Raw genomic sequence first — 27061 nt, 5'->3', positions numbered from 1 at the left:
ACCCTCTAGCTAGGCCCTCCTACAGTCAGCGAGCTTCTGGGCACCGCTCTCCAGTAACCCCACTTCCTGGTCCTCTGTTCCAATCCTTGACATACTTAATGCCTGAGCCTGTCAGTATCCCCTCTAACATCAAGACTCCTGGCAAAAGGCAGAAACCACTAAGGTGAACCTGCAGAGGGTGGGGAGAAGGGTAAGCCTAGGTCAGAATCTCGGCTACACCCATCATTCCCTTCCCTTGGAGTCTTTTCAAATTTACCCTTCACTTTCCTCACCCCCTCCCACGGCTAGCACATTTCTCTCCCTTGTTCTTATCCTGGGCGGAACTGTTTGTGGCACTCTCCCATCCCCTCACCATTCTGTCCTCCCCAACATCTGGCTCTCCAAAGTGGCCTTTGATTCCACCCTCATTCTTCCACCTCACCCTCACATTCTTTCTCACTCTCTCCAAGCTTCTGCCCCATCCTTCCTCCCAACATCTCTTCCAATCATCTGCTCATTCCTCTCTTTGATCATCTCCCCCTTCTTGCCTTTTCCATTTTGTAGTTTCCTGTTTCACTCCTTCCCAGTTAGTTTACCATTGTACCCAATCTCCAATCCTTTGGAGCCCAGCCCTTTTCATCTCCTTTGTGCACATTACTGCCTCTCCACCCCTTTTTCTTGCTGTTGTCTCCCAGTCTACCTCCTTCCAACCTCCTTACACCTTTCTTAATCTGGCTCTCTCATTACATTTTCCTCTCTTCATTTTTTCATCTGTTTCCTCATATCTTCCATCTACATTCTTCTCAAACATTTGTCTGTAAATCTTTCCTTGATTCATTCAATGAACATATTAAAGAACACTCTTGTTAAGTTCACTAACCTGCTTTTGTATAAAATGCAGAACTTCATGAACTCTTTGTCATTCATATTTATTGTATTTTTTGATTCGTGGTGAGATTCTTTTTAACAGGTTCCTTCCAGCTCTAAAAGTCCATGTTCCCCTTTGCTTGAGTGTATCTAACACCTCTCCAAGCTCACTGCCACCACTATAGGGTAACCTGGACACTGTAACTACCTCACACCCAATCTCCCCATCTTCACTCTTGTCCTTCTAAAATCTGTTCCCCAGAGTGATCTTTGTTTACGAAATTAGATGTGTTGTTTTCATTTAAAAATATTTTACTGGCACTCCTGTGCTCATAGAAGTAAATGCCATACCATGGCTTACCTGGCTCTGTGCCTCAGCCAACACTGGACTTCTCTCTGTTGGTGAAATGTACTATATAAATTCTGGCTCAGTAAAGCACCTTTGAACACTCTGTTCTCTATGCCTGAATACTCTTCTCCATCTACCCCCACCCTCTTTCCTCTACCCAGCTAACTGATTCATTCTTCAGCTATCAGCTCAAATATCACTTCTAGGAAGACTGGCCTGATTGCCCCACCCCAGACTGCTCAATGTTCTCATGGCTACCTGCACTTTTTTTTCAAAGCCCTTATCATAGTCTGAAACTATTTTGTGTGCTTATTGATTCAATATGGGTCTCCCTATTGTATGGTAAATTTCATGAGGTTACAGATGTCTCTGTATTTTATCACCAATGAATATTTGATGAATGAATGAATAAATTTCAAATAAATAATATTTCACCCACTGTTCAATAACTACTTTCTGAATGTCTGTCATGTGTGTCAGGCACTATATTTGACCATAGGGATACAGCAATGAACAAAAGAGATAAGGACACTATATTCATGTAACTCATTCTCTAGAAGGAAGCAAGTAATAAAGACATAAAATGGTAAATGTTTTGAAGGCAATGAAACAGGGTAACGTCATGAGGCTTGGTCCAGTCTCAAGGGAGGTCAGAAAAACTTTCTGGGGCTGGGGATGTGGCTCCAGCAGTAGCGCGCTTGCCTGTCATGCATTCGGTCCACGATTGGATCCTCAGCACCACATATAAACAAAGATGTTGTGTCCACCAAAAACTAAAAAATAAATATTAAAAAATTTTTAAAAAGAAAAAGAAAAACTTTCTGAATAAATTACTCTTAAATCATGAGCCAACCAGGAGGGAATCATGTTATAAGCAGTAAAAAGAGCAAGTGCAGAGGCTCTCTGTCAATTGTCCCTTTGAGACTTGTCGTCACTAATTTAAAGCAGGATTTCTTAACGTTGGCATTATTGACATTTGGAGTTAGATAATTCTTTGTTGTCCTGCATATTTTAGGATAGTTAGCAGCATTCCTGACATCTTTCAATTAGATGTTGTAGAACATTCCCTCACACCCTAGTGCCACAATTGAAAATGTCTCCAGACATTGCCAAATGTCCTAGGGAAAAGAGGAGCAAAATTTGATTTCTCCCAGTTAAGAACCATCAATTTATGACACCACTGAGCATCAGTTTTGTTTCTTTTTTCTTTTTTTTTTTCCTTTTTCTCTAGTAGCCTTGAAATAAATAGCTGGATTCAAGGACCCACATGAATTGGATCGGCAGAATATACCATGGTTGGGTTTTTTGAGAGAGAGAGAGAGAGAGAGAGAGAGAGAGAGAGAGAGAGAGAGAGAGAGAGAAGAGAGTGATTATATATTAGATCATGATATGAATAGGGTAAAAAGAGGAATAAACACAAAAATGGGTTGGTGGATAGTGAAAACTGTAGGGTCAATGTTTTAAAAGTCTCCATGAGGTGAAAGGAGTAGGAAAAACATTAGTAAATAAACCAGAAAACTAGGAGGTAGTCATGAGAGGTTGTTGGGGAAAATAACAAAATAATTTAGGGGCCTTAGGGGCCTAAGGAAGGGCTGAAGAGAAAGATCATTAGAGATAAGACTGAGAGGTTGAGAAGCTACAGTTAGATGGATTACCCAGAGGGGTTTGGTTTGGTTTGATTTGGTTTGGTTTTTGAAACAGGTCTCACTAGTTGTGCAGGCTGGCCTCAAACTTCTGGGCTCCAGCAAATCTCCTTGCCTCAGCCTCCCAAGTAGCCGGGACTGCAGGTGGATGCCATTTGCCCACCAACTCTCAGGGATTTTGAAGTCAACAACAATGATGATAGGAAAATAGGTGTAAAAAGGAAGATAATGAGCCAGGTGCTAAAATTAGCAGTGCATGTGGGTGAATGCCCAAACTTAAAGACACTATCAACGTAGAGATAACAGGTGACAGAGTTCAAGATAGAACCTGGAAGGAGCAGGAGATTTTGAAGAATGAAGGGAGAATAATGGTCTAGCTGCAGCAGTCTCAGAGAGCAATACTCTCAACTCCAGATTCTGAGGTATGTGAAACAAGACCCAAACAAGCCTTTATAAAGAGGGTTGCCAGGAGCCAGGCACAGTGGTGCATGCTGGTAATCCTAGCTATTCAGGAGGCTGAGGCAGGAGGATCACAAGCCCAAGACCATCCCAGGGAACTTAGTGAGACCCTATATCAAATAATAAGTAAAAGGCTGGGGTTGTGCTCATAGGTAGAGTGCTCGCCTAGCATGCCTGAGGCACTGGGTTTGATCCTCAGCACCACATAAAAAAACAAAATAATGTGTCTACCTAAAACTAAAGATACATAAATAAACATTTAAAAAAATAATAATAAATAAAGGGGCTGGGGTTGTGGCTCAGTGGAAGAGCACTTGCCTGGCATGTGTGAGGCAATAAGTTTGATCCTCAGCACCACATATAAATAAATAAAAAATAAAGGTACATCAACAACTAAAAAATATTTTTAAAATAATAATAATAAATAAAATTCAGGCATAATGGTGCATGCCTAAAATCCCAGCAATTCGGGAGGCTGAGGCAGAAAGACCTCAAGTTCAAAGCCAGTCTCAGCAACTTAGCAAGATCCAGTCAAAAATTTATATAAAATAAGAGGGCTGGGCATAAAGAAGAATGAAATTGGGGCTGGGGTTATAGCTCATTGGTAGAGTGCTTGCCTAGCCAGTGTGAGGCACTGAGTTCGATTCTCAGCGCCACGTATAATAAATAAATAAAGGTCCATTGGCAACTAAAAATATCTATTTATTTTAAAAAAAAGAATAAAATTATGGCATTTTCCAGGTAAATGGATGGAACTGGAATCTGTCATACTAAGTAACATAAGCCAAAACCAAAGGCCAAATACTCTTTCTGATATGTAGATGCTGACACACAATGGGGGAGGGGGATAGAAGTTCACTGAATTAGACAAAGGGGAAGGAAAGGTAGGGAGAAGGGATGGGAATAGGGAAGACAGTAGAATAAGTCAGACATAACTTTCCTACATTCAAACCTGTCTGTATACAACACTAGTGTAACTCTACATCATGTATAACCACAAGAATGGGATCCTAATTAGAATAAGTTATACTCCATGTATGTATAATATATCAGAATATATTCTACTGTCATGTATATTTAACAAAGCAGGGGGGCTGGGGATGTGGCTCAGTGGTTAAGCACTCCTGGATTCAATCTCAGGTACCATGAAATAAAATTATATATTTTTAAATGGGATTAGGGGTATAGCTCAATGGTAAAGTATCCCTGAGTTCAATTCCCAGTACTTCAATAAACCTAAAAAAAAAAAAAAAAAAAAAAAAACAAAGAGAGAGAGAGAGAGAGAGAGAGAGAGGAAAGCCAGGGAAACATGTCTTCCAGACAGCCAGATGTGTCAGTACCATTTAGGAAAGAAATTTCAGAGCAGAGGCTGGGAGTAGTGTCTAAAGTTCAGATCTGTGGAAAGATACCACAGAACAGGGATGGCCAAGATGATACTTTGAGATAAACAACTTGGTATGGGAACCCAACCAACCTGTTTGTTTCTATGAAAAAAAAAAATCTTCTGGAAAAACTGATAAATGAATGAACTTTGGAATCTTGCAGTACTATTTTAATATTATGCAATATTATTTTAAACTATGGAGGATGGACTGGGGATGTAGCTCAGTGAGAGAGCATATGCCTAACATTTGGGAGACTCTACATTTCATCCCCAGCACCACAAAAACAAAAGCCAAAACAAAACCTTTTGGGGCTGAGGTTACATTTCAGTAACTCTTAGCAAGCACAAGGCCCTGAGTTCTATCCTCAAATAAAAAATTTTTTAAAAAGTATTATGAAAATTAATTGAGCTGGGCATGGTGGCACATATCTATAATCCCAGCTACTTGAGAGGCTGAGGCAGGAGTATCACAATTTGGAGGCCAGTCTGGGCAATTTATCAGACCTTATCTCAGAATGAAATGAAATGAATTGGGGTGGAGATGTAGCTCAGTGGTAGATCTCTTGCCTGGCCACTTGCTGGGTTTAATCCCAGAACTGCAAAGTAACTAACCAAATGAGTGGAATATAATACTGCTATGCCTTATGCATGTAATAAATTTTAAGTGTTCTTTTTCCTTAAAAAAAAAAAAAACTAATTGGTCATCTATTATGATGCTGGTCATACCAAGAAGTTACAGATCTAAGGCAAACAGAATATTCAGGTTCTTGTTTGTTTTCCTTTTGCAGTACTGAGGATTGAACTCAGGAGTGCTCCACCACTGAGCTATGTCTCCAATCCTTTTTAACTTTTTATTTTGAGACAGGATCTCACTGAGTTGTCCAAGCTGTCTCTGAACTTATTATCCTCCTGCCTCAGCCTCCAGAGTTACTGCAATTACAGGTGAGCACCACAGGACCCAGCAGGTTCTAATTCCACCTCATTCAGAACTTTATCCTCAGGCCTCCATTGTCTCACCTGTAAAACAGGAGCAATAATGTTTTCACCTGCTTAGGAAGCAAGAGGCTGGACCAGGTAATCTCTTGTGGTTCTTTTTTTTTTTTTTTAATTGAACTCAGGGCCTCATTCATGCTAGGCAAGCACTCTACCACTGAGCTACATGCCTCTACTGTGATTCATTCTGGAGTGAATATTTGAGATATGGATTTGGAAAAAGATTGACCAAGTAGCCAGCTCATAAGACTAAGATAATCTTCCTCTGAAATCAGTTAAAGATAATTATGAGACAAGTAATATAAACCCATTTCTTCCATAAGCATAGATGAAAAAGTCCTTAATATTACTTCACCAAATGTAAAAATGTTTTTTATTATACCATGAACAAGGATAGTTTATCCCTGGAATGCAATTGTTTCAATATCACAAAATCCATCAATGTAATTTATCACATGAATAAACCAAAGAAATAATCATAAGACTACCTCAATGATGATTTTAAAGAGTATTTGATAAGGTTCACTGTCTGCCTAAGAACTCTTAGCAGGGGCTGGGGTGGTAGCTTAGTGGTAGAGCCACTAACCACCTTAGCTGAGCCCCTAACCACCTTAGCAAGAACCTGTCTCAACATAAAAAATAAAAAGGGCTGGGGACGTGGCTAAGTGGTTAAGTGCCCTTGGGTTCGATTTCTGGTATCAAAGAAAAACAAACCCAAATAAATAAATATAAAATCAACAAATTTGTTCAGGAAGGTTGCTGTACAAGATCAACCTACCAAAAACAAATCACTAGCATTTTACTACACCATTAATTATAAGCTAGAAAATGTAATAAAAATAACTCAATTTGCATCAGTGTCAAAAATTATAAAGCATCTAGGAATTAGTAGTATTAAGATTACTTGATTAATCTTATCAGTGGAAAAAGTTTTAATTCTCTTAAAGAACACAAAAAATAATCTGAATAAACAGTTTATCCTCTTGAATGGAGGACTTAATAGTATAAAGGTATCAGTTGTCCTCATAATTATTTTATAATTTGATATGCTACCAAAAAAATTCAATTGGTTGTCAAGTACAGTGACCCACCCCTATAATTCTAGTGAGTCAGGAGGTTAAGACAGGAGGATTCTGGGGTTGGGGATGTGGCTCAAGCAGTAATGCACTCGCCTGGCATGCACGGGGTGCTGGGTTCGATCCTCAACACCACATAAAATAAAGATGTTGTGTCCACCAGAAACTGAAAAATAAATATTAAAACTTAAAAAAAAAAAAGACAGGAGGATTCCAATTTCAAGGCTAGCCTGGGCAACTAAGTAAGAGCTTGTCTCAAAGTGAAAAATGAAAAGGGCTAGGAAAGTAACTCAATGGTACATAGCACCCCTGGGTTCAATCTCCAGTACCTCCTCGCAAATTTTTTTTAAAAAACCCAACTGGTGTCTTGTTTTTTATACAAATCTTTTTTGGGCAGGGATTGAACCCAGGAGCACTGGACCACTGAGCCACATTCACAGCTCTATTTTGTATCTTTTATTTAGAGACAGGATCTTACTGAGTTGCTTAGCACCTGTCTTTTTACAAATCTTGATAACTTTACCCCCAAATTTGTATGGAGCAACAAAAGACCATAGATGTTAAGCAGACACTGAAAAGGAAGAGTAATAAAAGAGGGGTCTTGCCCTTCTGGAAATTTACACTTGCTACAAGCATCATGAAAATCAACAGCATGGTAGTATTGTATAAGAACTGAAAAATATACCAATAGAACAGAAACAAGTTAATAGACACTTGCATATATCAGATTTGATTTTTTTGTGTGTGGGGGGGAGGGGGTTACTGGGGATTGAACCTAGGGGCACTTTACTACTGAGCTACATCTTCAGCCCTTTTTATTTTGAGACAGAGTCTTACAAAGTTGCCTAGGGCATCACTAAAATTTGATATTTTATAAATATGGCCCACTAAAGGGAAAATAAATTGTATCCTTAACACTTCAAATAAAGATGAACTCTTGCATTATCAAAATAACCTTCTGGATTTTTCATCATTTCACTGGATGAATGTAAAAGAATGTCTTAGGGCTGCAGAGATGGGAAAAAAAATATACAAATTTTCTTTCTTTTTTTTTTTTTTTTAATAAGCACTCTACTGACTAAGCTATACTCTGAGCCTTGATCTGTAATCTTTTTTTAAAAGATTGAAATATCATTTAGCAATAAAAAGGAATGAACTATTTTGTACATGCAAAAAAAATACATGAATCTCAAATTTATTTATTTATTTATTTATTTTGTGGGCAATACTAGAGATTTAGCTACATCCCCAGCTTTTTTTTTTTTTTTTTTTTTTTTTTTGAGACAGTGTCTTGTTAAATTGCCAAGGCTGTCTTCCAATTCACAGTCCTCCTGCTTCAGCCTCCTGAAGGAGAGGCATGCACCACCATACCCAGCTCAAAATCATTATGTTAAATGAAATAAGTCAGAAAAAAAGAGTACATTCTGTCTGATTCCTATCACATAAAACCTTAGAAAAAACAAATTAGTCTATAATAACAGAAAGCAGATCTGGTAGGTGGGGTTGAAGCTCAGTTGGTAGAGTGCTTGCCTAGCATGTGTGAGGCACTGGGTTCAATTCTCAACACCACATATAAATAAATAAAATAAAGCCCATCAACAACTAAAAAAAAATTTTAAGAAAAGAGAGAAAGAAAGCCAATCTGTGCTTGCCTCAAGAGTTGGGATAAAGGCCAGAAGGAGGGATTATAAAGAGACAGAAGGGGGCCGGGGTTGTGGCTCAATGGTAGAGCATTCGTCTCGCACATTCGAGGCCCTAGGTTCAATCCTCAGAACCACATAGAAATAAATAAATAGGGCTGGGGATGTGGCTCAAGCGGTAGTGTGCTCGCCTGGCATGCGTGCGGCCCGGGGTTCGATCCTCAGCACCACATACCAACAAAGATGTTGTGTCCGCCGAGAACTAAAAAATAAATATTAAAAATTCTCTCTCTCTCTCTCTCTCTCTCTCTCTCTCTCTCTCTCTTAAAAAAAAAAAGTATGGTGAGCAACTATAACTAAAAAAATATATATATTTTTTTAAAGTGAGACCCAAGGAGACAGGGTATGATGGATATGTGTCTTAACTGTGGGAATGGTTGCATGGGTGCATACATGTTAAAACTTGTACAATTGTACACTTTAAATATATGTTGTTTTTTGTACATCAATTATACCGCATAAAGTTGTTGAAAAAAACAAAAACAGGACTGGAGTTGTTGCTCAGTGGTGGAGCACTAGCCTAACATGTGCAAGGCCCTGGGTTCAATCCTCAGCACCACATCAAAAAAAATAAATAAAATAAAGGTATCATGTCCATCTACAACTAAAAAATAAATATTTTTAAAAAATCAAATAAGGGCTGGGGTTGTGGCACAGTGGTAGAGCGTTCGCCTGGCATGGGTGAGGCCCTGGGTTCCATCCTCAGCACCACATAAAGATAAATAAAGGTATTGTGTCCATTTACAACTAAAAAAGATTTTTAAAAAACAATGCAATTTATTCTAAACATTACATGAATATTATATTATCCTCCTTCATTAAAACCCTAAGATGCAGATACTATTATTATCTCCTTCTCATTTTACAGATGAGGTAAATAAAGCACAAAGAACTTAAATAATTTTACAAAGGGCACAAAACAGATCTGGGGCTCAGTTCAGGCAATTTAGGCCCACATTCATACTCAACTGGGCTACTTCTAGGTGATGCTGTCTGAGAGTTTACAGTGTCGTAGAGCTTTCTACACTGCTGATAGTATAGACACTGAAACAGCCATTCTGAAGAACAAGTTGGCAGCACATAGTCACAGAGGTGTAAGAACACCCTATGACTCAGCGTTTCTGCTTCTGCAGATATTTATAAATACAGACAGAGTCATAGTCATAGACCTAGACACATCTTCCAAAAAAATTCTAACAGGAAGCCTGGCATAGTGATGCCTGCCTGTAATTCCAGTGAGCGGGGAGGCTGAGGCAGGAGGATCATGAGTTCAAAGCCAGCCTCAACTTTGTGAGGCCCTCAACAGCTTAGTAAGACCCTGTCTCATAACCATTGGGGATGTAACTCAATGGTTAAGTGCTCCCGGATTCAATCCTGGTACCAAAAAAAAAAAAAAAAAAAAAAAATTCTAACAGAGTTCATAATGACCTTGTATGAAAATATTCATTCATATATATATATATATATATATATATATATATATATGTGTGTGTGTGTGTGTGTGTGTGTGTGTGTGTGTGTGTGTGTGTATCCCAAATTGCTGGGATTACAAGCATGTGACACCTGCCTGGTGCCACATTATTTGTTGTGGTTGAGTGACATGGGTGCCCATTAATGGGATTGTTAGTAGGTAAAATGTGTTGTGACTGATCCATGGAGTATCATGGAATAGCTTTGATAATCACAGACCACAAGTGGATTTTACAAACTCAATATTTATTGAAGATAATAATGCCACGGCCATGCGTATAACTCACATATTTAGCATGTGCAAGGTCCTGGATCTGATTGCTAGCACACGCACACAAAAAGTAAGATCAGAATAAAATATATGACAAGATGCTATTTACAGAAATTAAAAATGCCTGCACAGAAATGGGGCATGGTGGCGCATGTCTGTAATCCCAGTGGCCCGGAGGCTGAGGCAGGAGGATCATGAGTTCAAAACCATCCTCAGCAGTGGTGAGGTGCTAAGTAACTCAGTGAGACCCTGTCTCTAAATAAAATGCAAAATATTGCTGGGGATGTGGCTCAATGGTTAAGTATCCCTGGGTTCAACTGCAGTTACCAAAATTAAATTTAAAAAGATAAAATAGGGGCTGGGGATGTGGCTCAAGCGGTAGTGCGCTCGCCTGCCATGTGTGCGGCCCGGGTTCGATCCTCAGCACCACATACCAACAAAGATGTTGTGTCCGCCGAGAACTAAAAAATAAATATTAAAAAAAAATTCTCGGGCTGGGGATGTGGCTCAAGCGGTAGCGCGCTCGCCTGGCATGCGTGAGGCCCAGGTTCGATCCTCAGCACCACATACAAACAAAGATGTTGTGTCCGCAGAGAACTAAAGAATAAATATTTTAAAAATTCTCTCTCTCTTTCTTTTAAAAAAAAAATTCTCTCTCTCTCTCTCACTCTCTCTCCTCTCTCATTCTCTCTTTAAAAAAATAAAATAAAATGAAATAAAAAGAAGACATAGATCAGTGAAGACAATTTGTAAAGAACTGTTATCAGATCAGTCTTCTGCACCTAAGACTAAAATATGCAAACAAAATACAGGGAAGGGATGAGAGGGAGAAGGTAGTGTTGCTGAAGCTAAATGGTCAGGGATTCCTCCCTGAAACTGGAAGCCAAATGGGAGATGAAGGTATGGGTTAGGGACAATCCTGAATTTCTCCTGCCATCCAGCCTCCTAGTTCCTTAGCCTAAGGGCTTAGAAAACAAAAGTCTGCAGGAATTAGCTCTCCAAGATAGTGAAAGCTTAGAAAAGTCTACAATGGGATCTGAGATAAACCAGCCAAGGATTACTATACAAGATCAACATGCACATAAGCTACAAAGCAAAGCTCCCTGCTGTCATGTAGTTTCTCTTTTCTATCAATTTAGCCTCTTCCACCTTCCCTGTCATTTTTTCCTCTTCTTCCTTCAACTCCTTTTTCTTCTTTTAGCTCCTCTTCTATTTCTCCATTACTTTTTCCATACTCTTTAAACTATCCTGTCTCCTTATATTTCAGTTCTGACTTGCTCTTCCTGATTCCACATTCTCTGGGTTTAAACACCTAGAAAGGTCCATCCCTGAGAAACATCAGAAATGAAACTTGTCCCAAGTGGCAGGTTAGAACCCAGAGCACTGGACCCCAGCTCTGCACCCACTCACTGCACTGCAGTCTGTGCTCCCTTCCTACTCTTCTTTTTAACTCTTGGCACCTTGCTCTGCTGATTTTCTTTCTCCCTGACCTTCTCCTTTGGTAGCATTCCAGCATCCCTGATTCTCCTTTTACCTTTCTGATCAGTCAGTCCCTCTCCTACCAGCAATCTGTTTTCTTCCTTTCTGCTCTTAAGTGATTGTTGCCATCCATATGCAACAGACCCTTAGTGCATTTATTCAACAAAAGTTAGTGGTTTTTTTTTTAATTCATTCAACAACAACAACAACAACAACAACAAAAAGCTGAATACTAGAGATACAGAGAAACAAGATGACTTTCTACCCTTTGCGGTTGAATTACCGAAAGGAGGAGAAATGAATGATAACAGACTATGTGTAAGAACACACATCTTTCTGGAGGAATGTCCAAGAAAGCTTCACAGAGGATGGGGAGTTTTTTTTTTTGTTGTTGTTGTTGTTGTTTGTTTGTTTTTGTTTTTTAATGATGAATGCAGGACCTCAGGCTTCCCAGGTTGTAGTGATTCATGTAGCAAAGGCACCAAGTGAAAGAGCACAATGGATTCCAGTACATGAAGCAGTTAGGCGTTGACCTTCAGAGGAAAGGATTAAAGGCAGGAGTAATAGATAGGCAGAAATGAAAGCAGAAAGGCAGGAGGGTTTGAACTTGACAGGCAACAACAGAAATGTAGTGACTTTGGGGTACTGGGGTGAGGTTAGACATTTTTGCAGTACTAGAGATTGAACATAGGGAGCGCTCTGTCACTCTACTACATCCCCAGCCCCCGCCCCCCCCCCTTTTTTTAAGAGAGAGAGAGAGAGAGAGAGAGAGAGAGAGAATTTTTTTTTAATATTTATTTTTTAGTTTCGGCGGACACAACATCTTTGTTTGTATGTGGTGCTGAGGATCGAACCTGGGCAGCACGCATGCCAGGCGAGCGCGCTACCACTTGAGCCACACCCCCAGCCCCATCCCCAGCCCTTTTAATTTTTGAATTTTGAGACTGGATTGGAAATTGAGAGCCACCTGCCTCAATCTCCAGAGTCTCTGGGATTACAGGCGGGCGCAACAACATCGGTCTTCCAATTTGAAAATTGCGCGCTGCCTTCCTGTTAAAGGAAGAGGAAAGGCAGCAAGACCAATCAGGGATATGGTGTTCCAAAGTGGCAGAATACAGAGATAAAATCAGACAAATGAGAAAAGGTCAGAACACAAATGTTAGCGGGTAGAGGGATGCTGGACAGTAGGAGATCAAACATGATCTCCAACATAGGGGTGATAAGGAAGTTAGGACGCGGAGCAGCAGGTTTGAACATGCCGATGGTGTGAACTACCCCTTCACGACGATAGCTGCACACGTGGGTCTAGAGCTCCACAGAAGCTTGGCTTGAACATAACTGAAGCCTTAGGCAGGTAGAATGCCCAGGGACCTACGGTGTTAGGCTACCCTGGTCCAATACGCTACGGCTCCTCGCTCTCCCTCCAGGTGGCACTACAGCCCCGCGCTTCTGAGGCGGGTTTTTTGAGCAGCGAGCTCTCTAAACTCTAGGTGTCCGTCTTTTCTTCCTAGACCCGCTGACCGTGGGTCGCGCCCTCTTCGCTGGGGTTTGGCTGGGGATCCAAACCCGGAGCAGGCTCTGGAGAGAGTGTCGTCCACGCGACCAGCACATGTATGGCAGCTCAGGGACCTCAGGGTTGGCGGCGTGATCTGCGTGAGCACCTGTCCCTTGGGACACCTCGAGGAACCAACGTGGAATGAGTGTAGAGGACGGTGCCAACAGGCAAGGTATGGAACAGGGATGCATGAAAAGAAAGGACCGCGGAACCCATTGTGCTCTTTCACTTGGTGGCTTTGCCACCAGACCCAACAAGAACGGAAATTCCTGGCTCCCAGGGCCATCCCTGCGTGGGAAGCTTGTCGCGGACCCTTTAAGGCTCCATCTCCCTGCCCTTCCCCGCCCAGGACAGGCCGGGACACCGGGGACCTGACATTTGGCGGAGTATACCGTGGGAGCTAAAAATAGTCGCCACTCGGGGTTACTTCGGGGCATTGTTCTTCACACACCCCGCGCGCGGGCTCGCACGCTCTGTGTCATGCTATTGGAGTTCTCCCATCCCCGGGCAAGTACACCTGGCCCATCCCCACATCTTCGTCCTAGCAGCCTGACCTGCGGCTGGACTATAAAAAAAATCCGCCGCTAGGTATCTCAGAGGGTGGGGGCGGAGTCCTGACACGTGGGTGGGCGGGGCCTTTCTTCTGGCGAACCCTGCTCAAAAAAACTTTAGGGCCAGAAGCTGGCGGGAACCCGAGGGGCGTGTCTCGCAGGCGGTAAGGGGCGTAGTTTCCCCCGCCAGCCCCACTAAATCAAGCCAAACTCTAAGCCCCAGGTTTAGCGAGGGGGCGTGGCCTTTGGGGTGTGCGGGCTCCTGGCCAATGAGTGTTGTGAAGGGCGTGTCCCGCAGCGGGGCGGGAGTGAAGTGGCAGGGGCTTCTCAGGTCTTTTCCCCCAGCCGGGCTCTGCCAGATACCAGGGAGCCCCGCTGCTTTCTGTCTCCTTCGCTTGTAGCTGTGGGACCCACCAGGACTGCCTTCCGCACATTGCTCCAGGATACCCGTGGTCCCCGCGCCTCTGCCTGCCGGACCGGGGTCAAAGACTCCCCAGTCACTTCTCATCTCTGAAGCTCCTGCACCTCCAGCTATTCTAAGACAAGATGCCGTCGGGCTTCCAACAGATCGGCTCAGAAGTAGGGTTCAGCATGCGGGGGCGGGGCGGGGGCACAGGTCCAGCTTATCCTGGGCTGGGGTCGTGACCGGGGTCAGCAGGGGGGTGTTCCTGCTCAGGCGTAAGGGGTGGAGGTGGGGGGCTGGCTATTTATACCCAGCCTGGACAACCCGTGACTGTCAAATTCCAGTCTCGCCAAGAGGCAGAGTGGGTATGGGGCACATTTCGGGTGCTCAGGCCGCAACTGGATTCTGCCGAGTTCAGAGTGCGTCTGCTTTCCGGCTCTGCGGAGTTGCGCCCTACTCTGGGACGCCCTGCGCTCTATCCAACTTGGGAAAAGCCTCCACATCCGGGAGGATCTGGCCCCCAGTAGCTGTCCTCTTGTCCCGGCTCACAGGCAGTGTTTCGAGGACTGGAGGCTCTCCCTGGGCCCCACCCCCCACTCCTGGCGGATCTCCAGGACGCTGAACTTTCTCTTGGCCCGTTGTGGGTGGAGGGGTAGAGGGGAGTGTCAGCCCCCCCTCCCCCAGCTCAGGTTTCTGCTCGGAGACAGTCTGTGCCGCCAGCGAGCAGCCACCACTGCCACCGCCCCTCACGCCACCATCCCTCCCTCTTCCCTGGGCATGGCTCTCCCTGGCAGAACCCCGGCACAGCCCCCAGCCCTTGGTCGGAGCTTAGAAGGAGAGGGGAGGCCAGGGCAGAGAAATAGAAGGCCACCCCCTGAGGAATGACCTGGATGTCCTTTTTGGAATTGCCCTTCTTGGGCCTGTTGGGGGCCTCCTGTAGCTGACTGAGAAAACCCCCAGAGAGGAGGGAAGAGAACAGTGGCTGATGATAATGCACTTGTCAGGTTATAAAACTAGCACTATTAGAGTTACTGTAAACATTCGGTTTTGATTTTCACAACACTTTCACTGACAGGCAAGCAAGGCAAGCAACATCACCCCCAGCTCACAGAAGAGGAAACACTTAGGTTCAGAATGGGAAAGTGACTTGCCCAAGGTCATACAAATCTGAGCCTGTCCCAAGGTCACAGGGAAATTCAGGCTTAGGTCCTCAAACATTTCTCTGCCTGTGGACTCAAACATTCAGTTTCTCCTCCATGCCCTGGTTCCACTGGGTTCTTTGTGCTCCTGTTTACATTGAGATCTTTGTGCAATTCCTAATATGGCCCAGTTTCCCTCACCCAGCATGTTGGATGGAACCCAGCATCTTCAGGCTCCAGCTGGGCCCAGGCCCCTGGGGAAAGGAAAGAAAGAATGATTCCACATGACATGTTCCTCTCTGCTTCTGCCTGTCCAGGATGGGGAACCTCCTCGACAGCGAGTGACTGGGACCCTGGTCCTTGCTGTATTCTCAGCTGTGCTTGGCTCCCTGCAGTTTGGCTACAACATTGGAGTCATCAATGCCCCACAGAAGGTGAGGGGCCTGCAGCTAGCAGGATAGAGGTGCCCAAACAAGGACAGGGAGACTTGAGGGGATGGAAAAGGAAGGGTTTGCAGGGAATCACTACTATGCTATCCCTCCAGGTGATTGAACAAAGCTACAATGAAACATGGCTGGGGAGACAGGGTCCTGAGGGACCTGGCTCCATTCCACCAAGCACCCTTACTACCCTCTGGTCTCTCTCCGTGGCCATCTTTTCTGTGGGCGGCATGATTTCCTCTTTCCTCATTGGCATCATCTCTCAGTGGCTGGGCAGGTATGGGGTTGGAGGGCAAGGGTGGGGGTTAGGAAGGGAGCCACAGCATGGGTCCCTGATACTCACAGCTCCACTCTTTATTTGCTCACTAGGAAAAGGGCTATGTTGGCCAACAATGTCCTGGCAGTGCTGGGGGGCACCCTCATGGGCCTAGCCAATGCTACTGCCTCCTATGAGATACTCATTCTTGGACGGTTCCTGATTGGCGCCTATTCAGGTACCCGTGAGCACCGCAGCCCTGCCATGAATCGAACTCTCCTTCACCATACTTGGGTTTCCAAATGGGAGTGGGCAGCTGTACTCAGCCCTCCTGTCTTCCCTCTGCTCAGGGCTAACATCAGGGCTGGTGCCCATGTACGTGGGGGAGATTGCCCCTACTCACCTTCGGGGTGCCTTGGGGACACTCAACCAACTGGCCATCGTCATTGGCATTCTGATCGCCCAGGTAACTAGGCTTGGCCTGGTGGGAGACTAGGCAGGGGTTAGGTTAGGGTGGACCTCCAAGGTCCATCAGGAGGAATGAGTCACCTGCTTTCCTTCCCTACCTTCTCCCATAGGTGCTAGGCTTGGAGTCCATGTTGGGCACTGCTACTCTATGGCCACTGCTCCTGGGCATCACAGTACTTCCTGCCCTTGTGCAGCTGGTCCTGCTGCCCTTCTGCCCTGAGAGCCCCCGCTATCTCTACATCATCCGAAACCTGGAGGGGCCCGCGCGAAAGAGTGAGCTCACACCCTGTGTCTAGCCGAGACCCATACCTCCACCCTAACTTGCTAGTACCTGGCCTCCTCTCAGGCCCCATCAGTCCTGACCCTCCCCACCCCCAGGTCTGAAGCGCCTGACGGGCTGGGCCGATGTGTCTGATGCGCTGGCTGAGCTGAAGGATGAGAAGCGGAAGCTGGAGCGAGAGCGGCCACTGTCCCTGCTCCAACTCCTTGGCAGCCGCACCCACCGGCAGCCCCTAGTTATTGCAGTTGTGTTGCAGCTGAGCCAGCAGCTCTCAGGCATCAATGCTGTACGTATGGAGCAGCCAGCAGACCTGGGGAGGGGAGAAGGGGACTAACTTCCTCCATTAACACTCAGGGTTGGTCCAATTTGGTATGGCTGGAGTGGAAAACAGGACAACTCTGCCATCACCTCTTCTTCTCCCTTACCTCTAGGTTTTCTATTATTCGACTAGCATCTTCGAGTCAGCAGGGGTGGGGCAGCCAGCCTATGCCACCATAGGAGCTGGTGTGGTCAATACTGTCTTCACCTTGGTCTCGGTAACTACTTGCCTCTGGAATGGACTGCACCACAGGCTTCACATCCCTGGGGTTTCTGAAAGGCCCTGCTCTTGGTTATCCCCACCTGTCAACATGCTCCCACTTCCTGTGTCTTGAAGGTCCCCTGCCAAGCCCTAACTCTTCCCACAGGTGTTCTTGGTGGAGCGTGCTGGGCGTCGAACACTTCATCTCCTGGGCCTGTCAGGCATGTGTGGCTGTGCCATCTTAATGACTGTGGCTCTGCTTCTGCTGGTGAGGCCTGGGGGGCTGGGACGGGCCAATAGCCCAACCCATGGGAATGGTCCCAAGGTTCTGTGGCTAGCCAGGATCACACCTTAACATTCATGCCCTCAATCCTGGGGCTGCTATGTGCCAGGACCGTGGGTGCTTGGCTATAGCACAAGTTTGTCAGCCAGGAGAAAGAGCCCCTGGCAAGCCTCAGGAACAATAATTCCTAAGAACTCAGATTTAGAGCCAATGGGGACTCAATCATCATAGGAGTTGAGACCAGAATGTTTCCTCTGCCTTAAATCTGCATGGGGCAGCCAACATAGTGTCAGTGCTCAGAAATGCTCCAGGGCCTGTTCTAATGAAGGGTGGCACGCCCCCCCACAAGCTGCTGGGAAGGGTAGATTTCAATTCTCCTGTAGGTCAAATGCAGGTAAATATCCAGAAAGCTGAAATCAGCTTCACTACCTTCCCTGTCTGGTCCCTAGGAGCGGGTTCCAGCCATGAACTATGTCTCCATCGTGGCCATCTTTGGCTTTGTGGCTTTCTTTGAGATTGGCCCTGGTCCCATACCCTGGTTCATCGTGGCCGAGCTCTTCAGCCAGGGACCCCGCCCAGCGGCCATGGCAGTGGCTGGTTTCTCCAACTGGACCTGCAACTTCATCGTTGGCATGGGTTTCCAGTATGTTGCGGTAGGTCCCCCATCCCTGCCCCAATCTCCCACACTGGAGAATAGAGGGGGCAACACATCACTATCCTGCTTGCTTTCCAGTCAGGGACCCCCAACCCTAGAGTGGTGGTCTTTGGATCAATTTGGTGGAGCTGCTCCACCAGAATCAAAGGAAAATGGGGCAGAACTAGATTGGATAGTAACACAGGTGTCTTTGGAACAAACTAGTGGCATAACTTAACTTAGACCAGGAATAAAATGATTTAAACTTTGTATTAATACCACAAATGGCTGGGAATCTCCTCTGAGTGCAATATGGTGAAGGGATGAGAAATGAGTCTGGGTCCAGATAATCCATTTTTCAGCATAATCCTTCATTTCTGGTCATTTCCATTGCCCCTTGAATTGTCCACCTGTTTCTGCAGTAGTCCCAGCTCCCTATTAGGAGTATTTAGTTCCTGACTTGCCTGAAACTATCCCTTCCATCCCACGCCACCCTACTCTGTCAACACCTTTCTCCACTTATCCCAGGATGCTATGGGTCCCTACGTCTTCCTTCTATTTGCGATCCTCCTGCTTGGCTTCTTCATCTTCACCTTCTTAAAAGTGCCTGAAACCCGCGGCCGGACGTTTGACCAGATCTCAGCCGCCTTCCGTCGGACACCCTCTCTTTTAGAGCAGGAGGTGAAACCCAGCACGGAACTCGAATACTTAGGGCCAGATGAGAATGACTGAGGGGCAAGGCAGGGGTGGGAGAACCAGCTTTCTCCACCCCTGAGATCCCCTTTTCCTCTGCAGCACTTTAACCCTCTCTTCCCCATTACTTCCAGGGTAGAGAAAAAACCCTGCAACCTGGTAGAATTGGGAAGCTGAAGGGAAGGGTGGTCTGAGCACCCCTTCATTCCCCTCGTGTGACTCTTTTGGATTATTTATGTGTTGTGGTTAGGCCGTGACTGTCAGGGTGGGTTGTTTTCCCTCTCCTTTACCACCCCAAACTCCTCTCCAGAATACATCCACCTCCTTTAGGGAAGAAGGGCTAGAGAAGAGGTGGCTCTAGACTGGCTTCTTCAGTGGAACAAACTGAAGCAGAAAGCAGGACATAAGACCAGAAGTTGAGTTTCCCACCACCTTAGACTCCTCCCACAACCTGGCACTTTCACTGAATTATTGCCACATAGAGTCTGGGTGAAGGGGGCTCTGTCTTGACCCCTCTAGGGCAAAGGACTCACCCTCCCCAAATCTAGCCTCTCCTCCCTCCCTCCAGGCTCAGCCTTTCAGAGTAAGAGGGAATACAAAGTATGTACCCTCATGTGGTGAGAAGGGAGAGAAGGCATCTGCCTGTAAACTTGGGGCCTCATCTCAGTTGTTCCCCAAGCCTGCCAAGTGGGGGCCCCAGCTCTTTTCTCCACTCCTGTTCTGGAAGGGTGCTGTCCCCACAGGCTTTTGACCAACTAAGGGCAAAAGGGGATTTGAATGACTGCCTGTAAACAGTGGATGAGAGGAGACTTTGGATATTTTTGTATATGTTTGAATGGGTAGGGAGCAGAAACCAAAAGGCTGTTGTACTAAATATGTATATATAGATTCATCTATAAAGTCACTGTATGGAGAAGAGTGTCCTGTCATGGAGGCACTGGAGGATGGCTGAAACGGGGACTACAATCCACTTCGCCTGCCCCTCTTCCTCCTCTGTCTTGCCTCACCTCCAGGCCTCAGAATCCTCTAGATGTTGTCACTCATGCCCTTTTCCATTACTTTTTATTGCTTTAATAGTAAATGTTCAATAAACAATAGCCACAAGTGCCAGGCACTGCAAGGGAGGCATCATCCCTATTTGACAGGAACAGGGAATCTCAGTGTTGAAGGCACTTATCAAAGCTGCACAGCTAGGGACACCAGAGCAAAGAGTCAAGGGCAGGCCCTGCTGACTGCCCGTATCTTCTCACACTTCACCATCCATGGTTCTGAAGTGAGTTACCTGTGATCCAAATTCTTCAGAACAGAGAAGAGGCAGAGACCAAGACAACAAGAAAGCCTGTTTTTGTTTTTACTGGAGGCTCAGGTGGCACATGACAGTTCATAAAATGGCTTCAGAGGTAGGGGGTTGAAGGGAAACAAAAATAAACTGGGTGGGAAAGAAAAGCAACCAGGAGGAGGTTAAGAGCTGGCTGGTTCCTTCTCAGCCTGACTTAGGGGAGGAAGTTGATGCCTCCGAACACTAAGGATGGAGCCCTTCCTTCAACCCTTGACAGGGAAGAATGGGGGAAAAAATGCAAAAGGCTGTTGCTTTAGCCCTCCTGAGTCTCAAGGAAAAGGGGAAAAGCCGGTCTTCTGATGTCATGAGTTATGGGAAAGGAGGGAGGGGGTGCTGGGTAGGGTACAAGTCAGTTGGAAAAAACTGGCAGATACCTAAAAGAACAAAAGAAACAGACAAATCATGAACATAAACTTAATCATGACCCATTCCCCAGCCTTCTTGCTACCTGCCCTCTGAAAAGAGCAGCCTCTCACCAGATGGTAGTTCTGGGTGTCCTTTGAGTTGGAATCACTCCAGTATGGTGGTGGGGGGGTCCCCACTATTGATGGGGGCTGAGGTCTAGAGAAAATGGTAGTCAATTAGGCTTCTTGTTCTTCAGGAAGCTTCATGCCTTCTGTCTTTCCCTTTCGCCCTCCTTTCCCCAACAATTTCTACCCACAGGCTGGTGCTAAGGCTCCAAGCAGAGCTGAGGTGGGGGTGGGGTTTTGCATGGTTTGATTGTCTCTGCTGGGGCTGATTGATATAGTACCTACACCAAGGATGGCCCTAGCAATCTACATGAAAGGACAGAGACAGGGGAGTGGCACAGTAATAAAGGGAAGGGAAAGGGCCAAAAATGGGACAGCTGGTCCCAGCCATTTCCCCCCACTCCCAATTCCACTATCCTCACCTCTGGGGCTGTGGGCTGCCGGGGGCCAGGGGGCTGCTGCCGTCGCCGCTGGAAGTAGGGGCGGTTTCGTGGGCGCTGGGGCTCAGGCCGGGAACCATCAGTGGGGCCTTGGCTGGGCTTGGTCTCACCATCCCCACCTTCAGTGGTAGGCTGCTGAGGTGGCCTGGGGCGGAAAGGCCTAGGAAAAGAAGCAGAAGCCATGAAGGGACTATGGAACCCAGGGCAGACCACTTCTCTCACCAGGACTTCCCCAGCTTCCCTATTCCCATCTCCAAAAGCCAGGCTTTCAGCTCCATGTAAGTCCTGCTTCCCTCTGGGTACCCTAACCATTAACTTTAGGCACTTGTAAAACTCTTCCCCTTTTGCAAAGACTAAACACCAGACAGCAAAGAGAAACTGAGCCCCAGAAAAGGAGTCTTACCTTCGGTATCTGGGCCGGAATCTGGGTGGAGGCACCCGCTCATCTCCCTGCTGTTGGTCCACCTCTAGCGGAGCTGTCTCTTTGGGTTCTACCCCATCAGTGCCCTGGGAATATACAAAGGCCTTGGTGGGCTGTAGGAACCCTGGCTGTCCAGAGGCCAGGTTATCCCTGGCTCTTCCCAGCCCTTAGTTCCACTTCCTTTGTGGACCCTGTAGTCTCTAACCTCACCAATTCCCACTTCTGCCTAAAATTTTAGTAGAGGGCTCCCTTACTGCAGCTTCTCCTCACCTCTATAGGCTGCTGCTGGTTAGGGGGCCGAGGGCCTCGCACAAACCGTCTTCGGTAGAAGAAAGGTGGTGGGCGCCGTCGTCTGGGCCGCTGACCAGAGTCCTCAGCCCGCTCCCCTTCACTACCAGGTTCTGTTCCACCTGAGGGAGCCTCTGCCACCATAGGTGGTGGGGCAGCTGGGCGAGGCCGGGGGATGAATCGGCGGAATCTACGTCGATTGGGGGCATAGCGGCTGCCTTTCACTGGCACCCCCCCAGGCCCAGTTACATTGGCAGCTTCTGCACCCTGGAAATGTGGAAGGGGAATCGTCAGAACCCCCCACCCCATGACAAACGCACAACATTTGCAAACTTGCTGGAATCACTGGAGTCTCTTCTGTCTTCCAGCCCAAGTCCCCTATCTAGCTCTCCTGTGGCTCCTCTTATACTTATCCAGCTCCCCCACCCTGCCAAAGGGCAACAGTGAGTTGGTACTCATCTAGGAAAGAACAGCTTGTCCTTTTGAAATAACTGTTATGGCACCCTCCCCCCGAAGACCATGGGGTGGAGAAAGGGCTGGCAGCTACTGTCCATCTTTTGCTCCAGAGGACTGACTCAGAAGCATCCTGCTGGGGATGGGCCCCATATGGAAAACAGACATGGAAGTGCTTGGTGAACTACTGAGAAGACACCTTGATACTACTGACTGAAGACATGGACACATTATTTAGAACATCCTTAGTGTTAAGACACATCCTGGTGAGAACATAGCCCCATTCCCAGAGGCAGAGCTGGTCCCAGAAGGGTCAAAGCCTGGGCTGACCTCCAGGACACTCCCCCACAAGCCTGGCCAACTCTAGACCCCACAGCAGCCCCCAAACCTTCTCTCCTTCCACGACATCAAACTCCACAGTCTCCCCATCTCCAACGCTGCGCAGAAACTTCCTGGGGTTGTTTCTTTTAATAGCTGTCTGGTTGGGGGAAAGGCCATGAGAAAAGTGAGGGCAGCAAAAGCACAGTCTGTTCCACCCTTGCTGGGTCCACCACCCAATTCCATTCAACATTTTACTTGGGGTCCAGAGCTGGAGGGCAGAGCCAAAGATGGTCAAAGTTTAGTAGGGGAGGGGCTGGGGTGTAGCTTAGTGGTAGAATGCATGCTTAGCATGTGAAAGGCCCTGGATTCTATACCTGGCATTGAAAGAAAGAAAGAAAAATTTAGTAGGGGAAAAGTCAAACTAGGAGCCTGGGGATCCACTGAGAAGTTATCACTTTCCCCAGGATACTCTCTCCCTTCCCTCCTATACCCCTCAGGGACTTCAAAAAGGGAGGCAAGAAAGAGGAAATCAAAAGCAAAACAAAAAGCAGAGACAGTCTTAAATTGCAAAATGGGTAAAACATACTGTGCTTCTTACCTCAATCCCAGAGAGCTCTTTACACCAAGGCAGTGGTTCTCAAACTAGCGAGCAGCAGAATCACCTGGGAGCTTGTTAAAACGGTGCCCAACCCCAAGATCTGACTGATTCGGTAGCTTGGGGCGGGGCCTGAGAATTTGGATATCAGGTGATGCTGCTGGTGGTGCCAGGACCATACTTTGAGAACCACTGCACCCAAGTCTCTTGGACCTGAGTTCTTTCCCTTGGAAAACTGCCTGATTCCTTCCTGTGGTGTTAACAGGTCCCAGTAGGTGGAGAGCATGTAGTGCCCAGAGGGCAAAACACACTGACAGCCGTTCAGTAACCCAACACAATTGGGGCTAATGGTTGATACAAGCACCTGAGGCAGATGGGAGAGTGGCTATTTCCACGTGGGCAGTGGCTATTTCCACGTTGAGGAGCTGGAGAAGGACTGTAGCTAAGGGTTATGGGAAAGGCCTTCAAAGAGAGGGCCGGTTCCTCCCCTCAGAAAGCCAACCTAGCTTACCTGGTGAACAAAGACATCCTCCTTGGTGTCATTCCTGCAGAACAGGATGGGTCGTTAAGGGGGTGATTTTAATAAGACACTCAGTTCCACTAAGGCCTCCCTAGCTGTCCATTCCTAAGATTGGTGGCCCATCCTCTTCAGATTTCAGTTACTTGGAGCATAGACAGGACCCCCAAAAGCTGGTATAGAGAGGTACACCTAAAACCTCAGTGAAAATCCTGGTCTTCATGAGACAGGAATGGAAGAGAAGGCAAAGGCACCTTGAAAGAGCTGGGACAGCTCTTTACCTACAGAGTGCTCCACCTTCTACCCTAGGGCACCTTAGAACCTGCTGGTGCAGGCTATAACTGTTTCTGGCCAACCCCCCACCCCCAGTCCCTACTGGGACTGGAAAATTCCACTATCTCCTTTTTACTTCCAAGGAGCAGGCCAGAGGTGCAGAATGACTTTGGGAAGGGGACAAGGTGTCAGGAACTTGTTCCAAACAGCCACAAAACCTTATGTTCATACTCAGCCTGGAAGTAAATCCACAGTCTGGTTCCCTCTCAACATACAGAGGGACCAAGGATGAGAGAAAAGAATATCCATTCTCTATCATTACCTTGCCTACAATCCTAGTTTATCCTAGAACCCTGTAGGATGAGGGAGAGGAGAAGGACTCTTCACAGGAGCCTGCCTTCACCAGAACAAATGTTCCAGCTTTAAAAGCACTTGGATCTGCACAAAGGTCAGCCTGCTAAGAGGGAACTAAGGCCTCCCAGGAGGGCTTGGCTGGGCAGGGTGCCCGGGCTGGGGAAGGCTGCACTTGGGGGCTCTGCTCAGAATCCACCACTACAGCCTCTCCCAGGCTGGAAGGGGAGGGGCTGCCAAGAGAAGAGAAGCAACAATCTCCGGCTGGACTACCTCCTTCCTCCCTCCCCCTACAGCCAGTCTCAGTCCCATCAGGTGGGGGATTCAAATGAGTCACAGCTCTTTAAGGGAGACGAGTCGTGAGGGTGCCTCAAGTGCTTCCCTTAACAGGAAATCAGTGAAGATTCTAGCCCAGAGCCCTGAGGTAGAGAGAGCGCCATAATTCCACCCCCAAAGTACAGCAAACTAAAAATAATGAAAATTCCTGAAGGTGAGACAGAAGCTAGGAAGGTCAGAACCAGGTTTGCCAAGTTCCTGGATCATTAATCCTCTGCTTGCCCTTGAAGATGTGGAGGAGGCTTCATCTTGCCACTAAGCACACGTTTGTGCTGTGGTTAAAGACTCAACCAGCGTCAGCTGGACATTGCAACCATGTGCCTTGGCAGGGGTAGAGATGAGGTTGGGAAGGTGTCCAGTCCCACAGACCAGTTCGAAGACACCCATTCCACCCTCTCCCTGGGTTCCTCGGATACCTGTTGATGAATCCGTAACCATTCCGGACGTTGAACCATTTGACAGTGCCCAGGACTTGGATTGCTGCCAGGCAGAGATGCAGTGGGGATAGTAAGTGGGGGGAAGAGATGGAGTTGGACTGAGTTTTGAGACACTCCAAAAAAATCTAACCTGCCTTCCTATTAAGCTTATTTTCAAGACAACTAGGTTTCACTATTAGCTTTAAGGTATTCTTATCCCAATTCCACCAAATTGAATCATCCACACAGGAGGCTTAAGCTTTCAAAACCCAACTCTAGGGCATGTTCCTCTCATGCTATATAATTCCAGGTCCTTCACCTAGAACCGGTACTCACCTGATCCACTGAGTGCCACCCTCAGGTTATAACTCAAGAGCTTTTCTAGCCCTCCCAATGTAAGGGTCCCCAGTGCACCTGCTTCCCAAGTCAGAGTTTACCCCATGCTAACGAAGTCAACTGGGCCAAGCCTCCCGCCCCAGAGGCGTGGTCGAAATCAGGGTTTATTCTCCACCCCAAGGCCTTGGCTGAACCTGCTAGCCCTGGCTCTGCTCTGCCCCACCCCTACCCCCACCCCCACCCCCGGAAGGCATAGCAAGATTTCCCTCCAGGGGAATCCACTTTGGTCCGCAGTTCCCAGCTCAGGCCCATGGGCCTCGGGGCCAAGCCCATCTTCGGCTCTCTAGACCCTGTCAGGCCCCACGCTGCCCCTCCCCCAGTCCGCCTACCCCTTAGAGCCGCCCTGGCGCGTGCGCCCCCCCTCACCCAGCACCGGCTTGTCCGCCTGACTCCGAGCCGGGGGCGCGGGGGTCCCCGAGGCCGCCGTCACCGGGTTGCCAGGGGTGCGTGAGCCTGGCGCCGAGGGGGTCCCAGCAGCGGGGCCAGAGGCGGCTCCGCCCCCGCCGCCGCTGCCCGCCCCGCCGCCTGCTTTCTGCGGCTCTCCCGCGGGCACCGGTACCACCACCGCTACCACCCCTGCCGCCGTCGCGGGCACCGTCGCCGCGGGGGCCGCTGTCGCCACCACTGCCGCCTCCACCTCGCTCATCCCGCCGGGTCCAGTACCGGCCCCCGCCGCCACCTCCTCCTCCTCCTCCGCCGCCACCGCCACCGCCCCGGCCCCTCCCCCCGGCTCGCGGACCCGCCGCCCCGCTCGGTCCTCGCGCCCCGAGCCTCGCCCGCACGGCGGCAGCGGGCCCTGAGCCCAGGCCAATAGCAGCCGGCTGCCGCGGCGCGCGCAAGCCCCGCCTCCCGACCACAGGCCAATCCTAGTCGCGCAGCCCCCCGACCCTCACACCAGCCCCGCCTCCTGGACTTCGCACCGAGGCGGAGGCCCCCGCCCGCTGCCCCGTAAGTACACCTGGGCCCCGCCCCTCTTGCGCCACGTGACCTCTCCCAGCTCAGCCCATTGGCTGACAGCTATTTTCCCCTCCCCCCTCCGCCCCTTTCCACCGGCCGCGGGAAATCAAACGGGCTGGTTGCGCCCCCAACCGCCACCTGGCCTCTGCGCGAAAGGCGGGGCCGGGGGCGCTGCTCCGAAGGTTGCCCCTGACGACCTAGGTGGAGCGCGGCTGTCAGCAGCCTTAGGTCGGGCGGTGAGAGGCACTGCTAGCCCTCAACCTCTAGACCGACCTAGCCCAGACCCTGGCAGGCGTAGACGCCTTCTCCGGGACACCACCGTTGATTCATTCTCCTTAGAGGATGTCCCGGCACATGGGGCGACTGTATCTGCTCGCAGGGCAGGCTGGAAAGCACCGCAAAACGATTTAACCAACTCAACAGTTGTTTTCTGGGCCCCTCGTTTTTATTTTGTTTTTGAGACAAAGGGTACATGTAGCACACAAAGCAGTTTTGCTGAGTTTTGATATGTCTATCCATGTAGGCAACACCCTAACCAAGATATGTTTTCCTTGCCCCAGGAAGTTCCCTGGAGCCTCTTCCAGGTAATTCCAGCA

At 47.7% G+C, this 27061-nt stretch overlaps 2 protein-coding genes across 3 annotated transcripts; one reads left to right on the top strand and one right to left on the bottom strand.

The window, feature by feature from the left end:
• Positions 1 to 13184: 13184 nt before the first annotated feature.
• Slc2a4 (solute carrier family 2 member 4) lies at positions 13185 to 19808 on the top strand. 2 transcript variants are annotated; one of them, XM_026390456.2, is made up of 12 exons: positions 13185 to 13397; positions 14178 to 14355; positions 15636 to 15752; positions 15863 to 16035; positions 16128 to 16252; positions 16365 to 16480; positions 16593 to 16755; positions 16861 to 17048; positions 17194 to 17298; positions 17449 to 17550; positions 18015 to 18218; positions 18728 to 19808. In XM_026390456.2, exons 2-12 carry the CDS (start codon positions 14323 to 14325, stop codon positions 18929 to 18931), a joined length of 1530 nt encoding a protein of 509 aa, XP_026246241.1. In that variant the 5' UTR covers positions 13185 to 13397; positions 14178 to 14322; the 3' UTR covers positions 18932 to 19808. The 2 variants fall into 2 exon arrangements, with proteins under 2 accessions (XP_026246241.1, XP_026246242.1); XM_026390457.2 differs by lacking the exons at positions 13185 to 13397; positions 17194 to 17298 and having other exon boundaries at positions 14014 to 14355.
• A 421-nt stretch (positions 19809 to 20229) lies between these two features.
• Positions 20230 to 26176, bottom strand: Ybx2 (Y-box binding protein 2). Its single transcript, XM_026390459.2, has 9 exons — positions 25875 to 26176; positions 25113 to 25176; positions 23731 to 23764; positions 22692 to 22781; positions 21833 to 22117; positions 21545 to 21648; positions 21124 to 21301; positions 20708 to 20792; positions 20230 to 20605 (listed from the first exon to the last, which is right to left on the bottom strand). Exons 1-8 carry the CDS (start codon positions 26152 to 26154, stop codon positions 20742 to 20744), a joined length of 1086 nt encoding a protein of 361 aa, XP_026246244.1. The 5' UTR covers positions 26155 to 26176; the 3' UTR covers positions 20230 to 20605; positions 20708 to 20741.
• Between the last annotated feature and the right edge of the window lie 885 nt (positions 26177 to 27061).

The sequence above is a fragment of the Urocitellus parryii genome, chromosome 7 (assembly GCF_045843805.1).
Source record: "Urocitellus parryii isolate mUroPar1 chromosome 7, mUroPar1.hap1, whole genome shotgun sequence".
NCBI lineage: Eukaryota > Metazoa > Chordata > Mammalia > Rodentia > Sciuridae > Urocitellus > Urocitellus parryii.
This window is presented reverse-complemented; position numbering and strand designations above follow the sequence as displayed.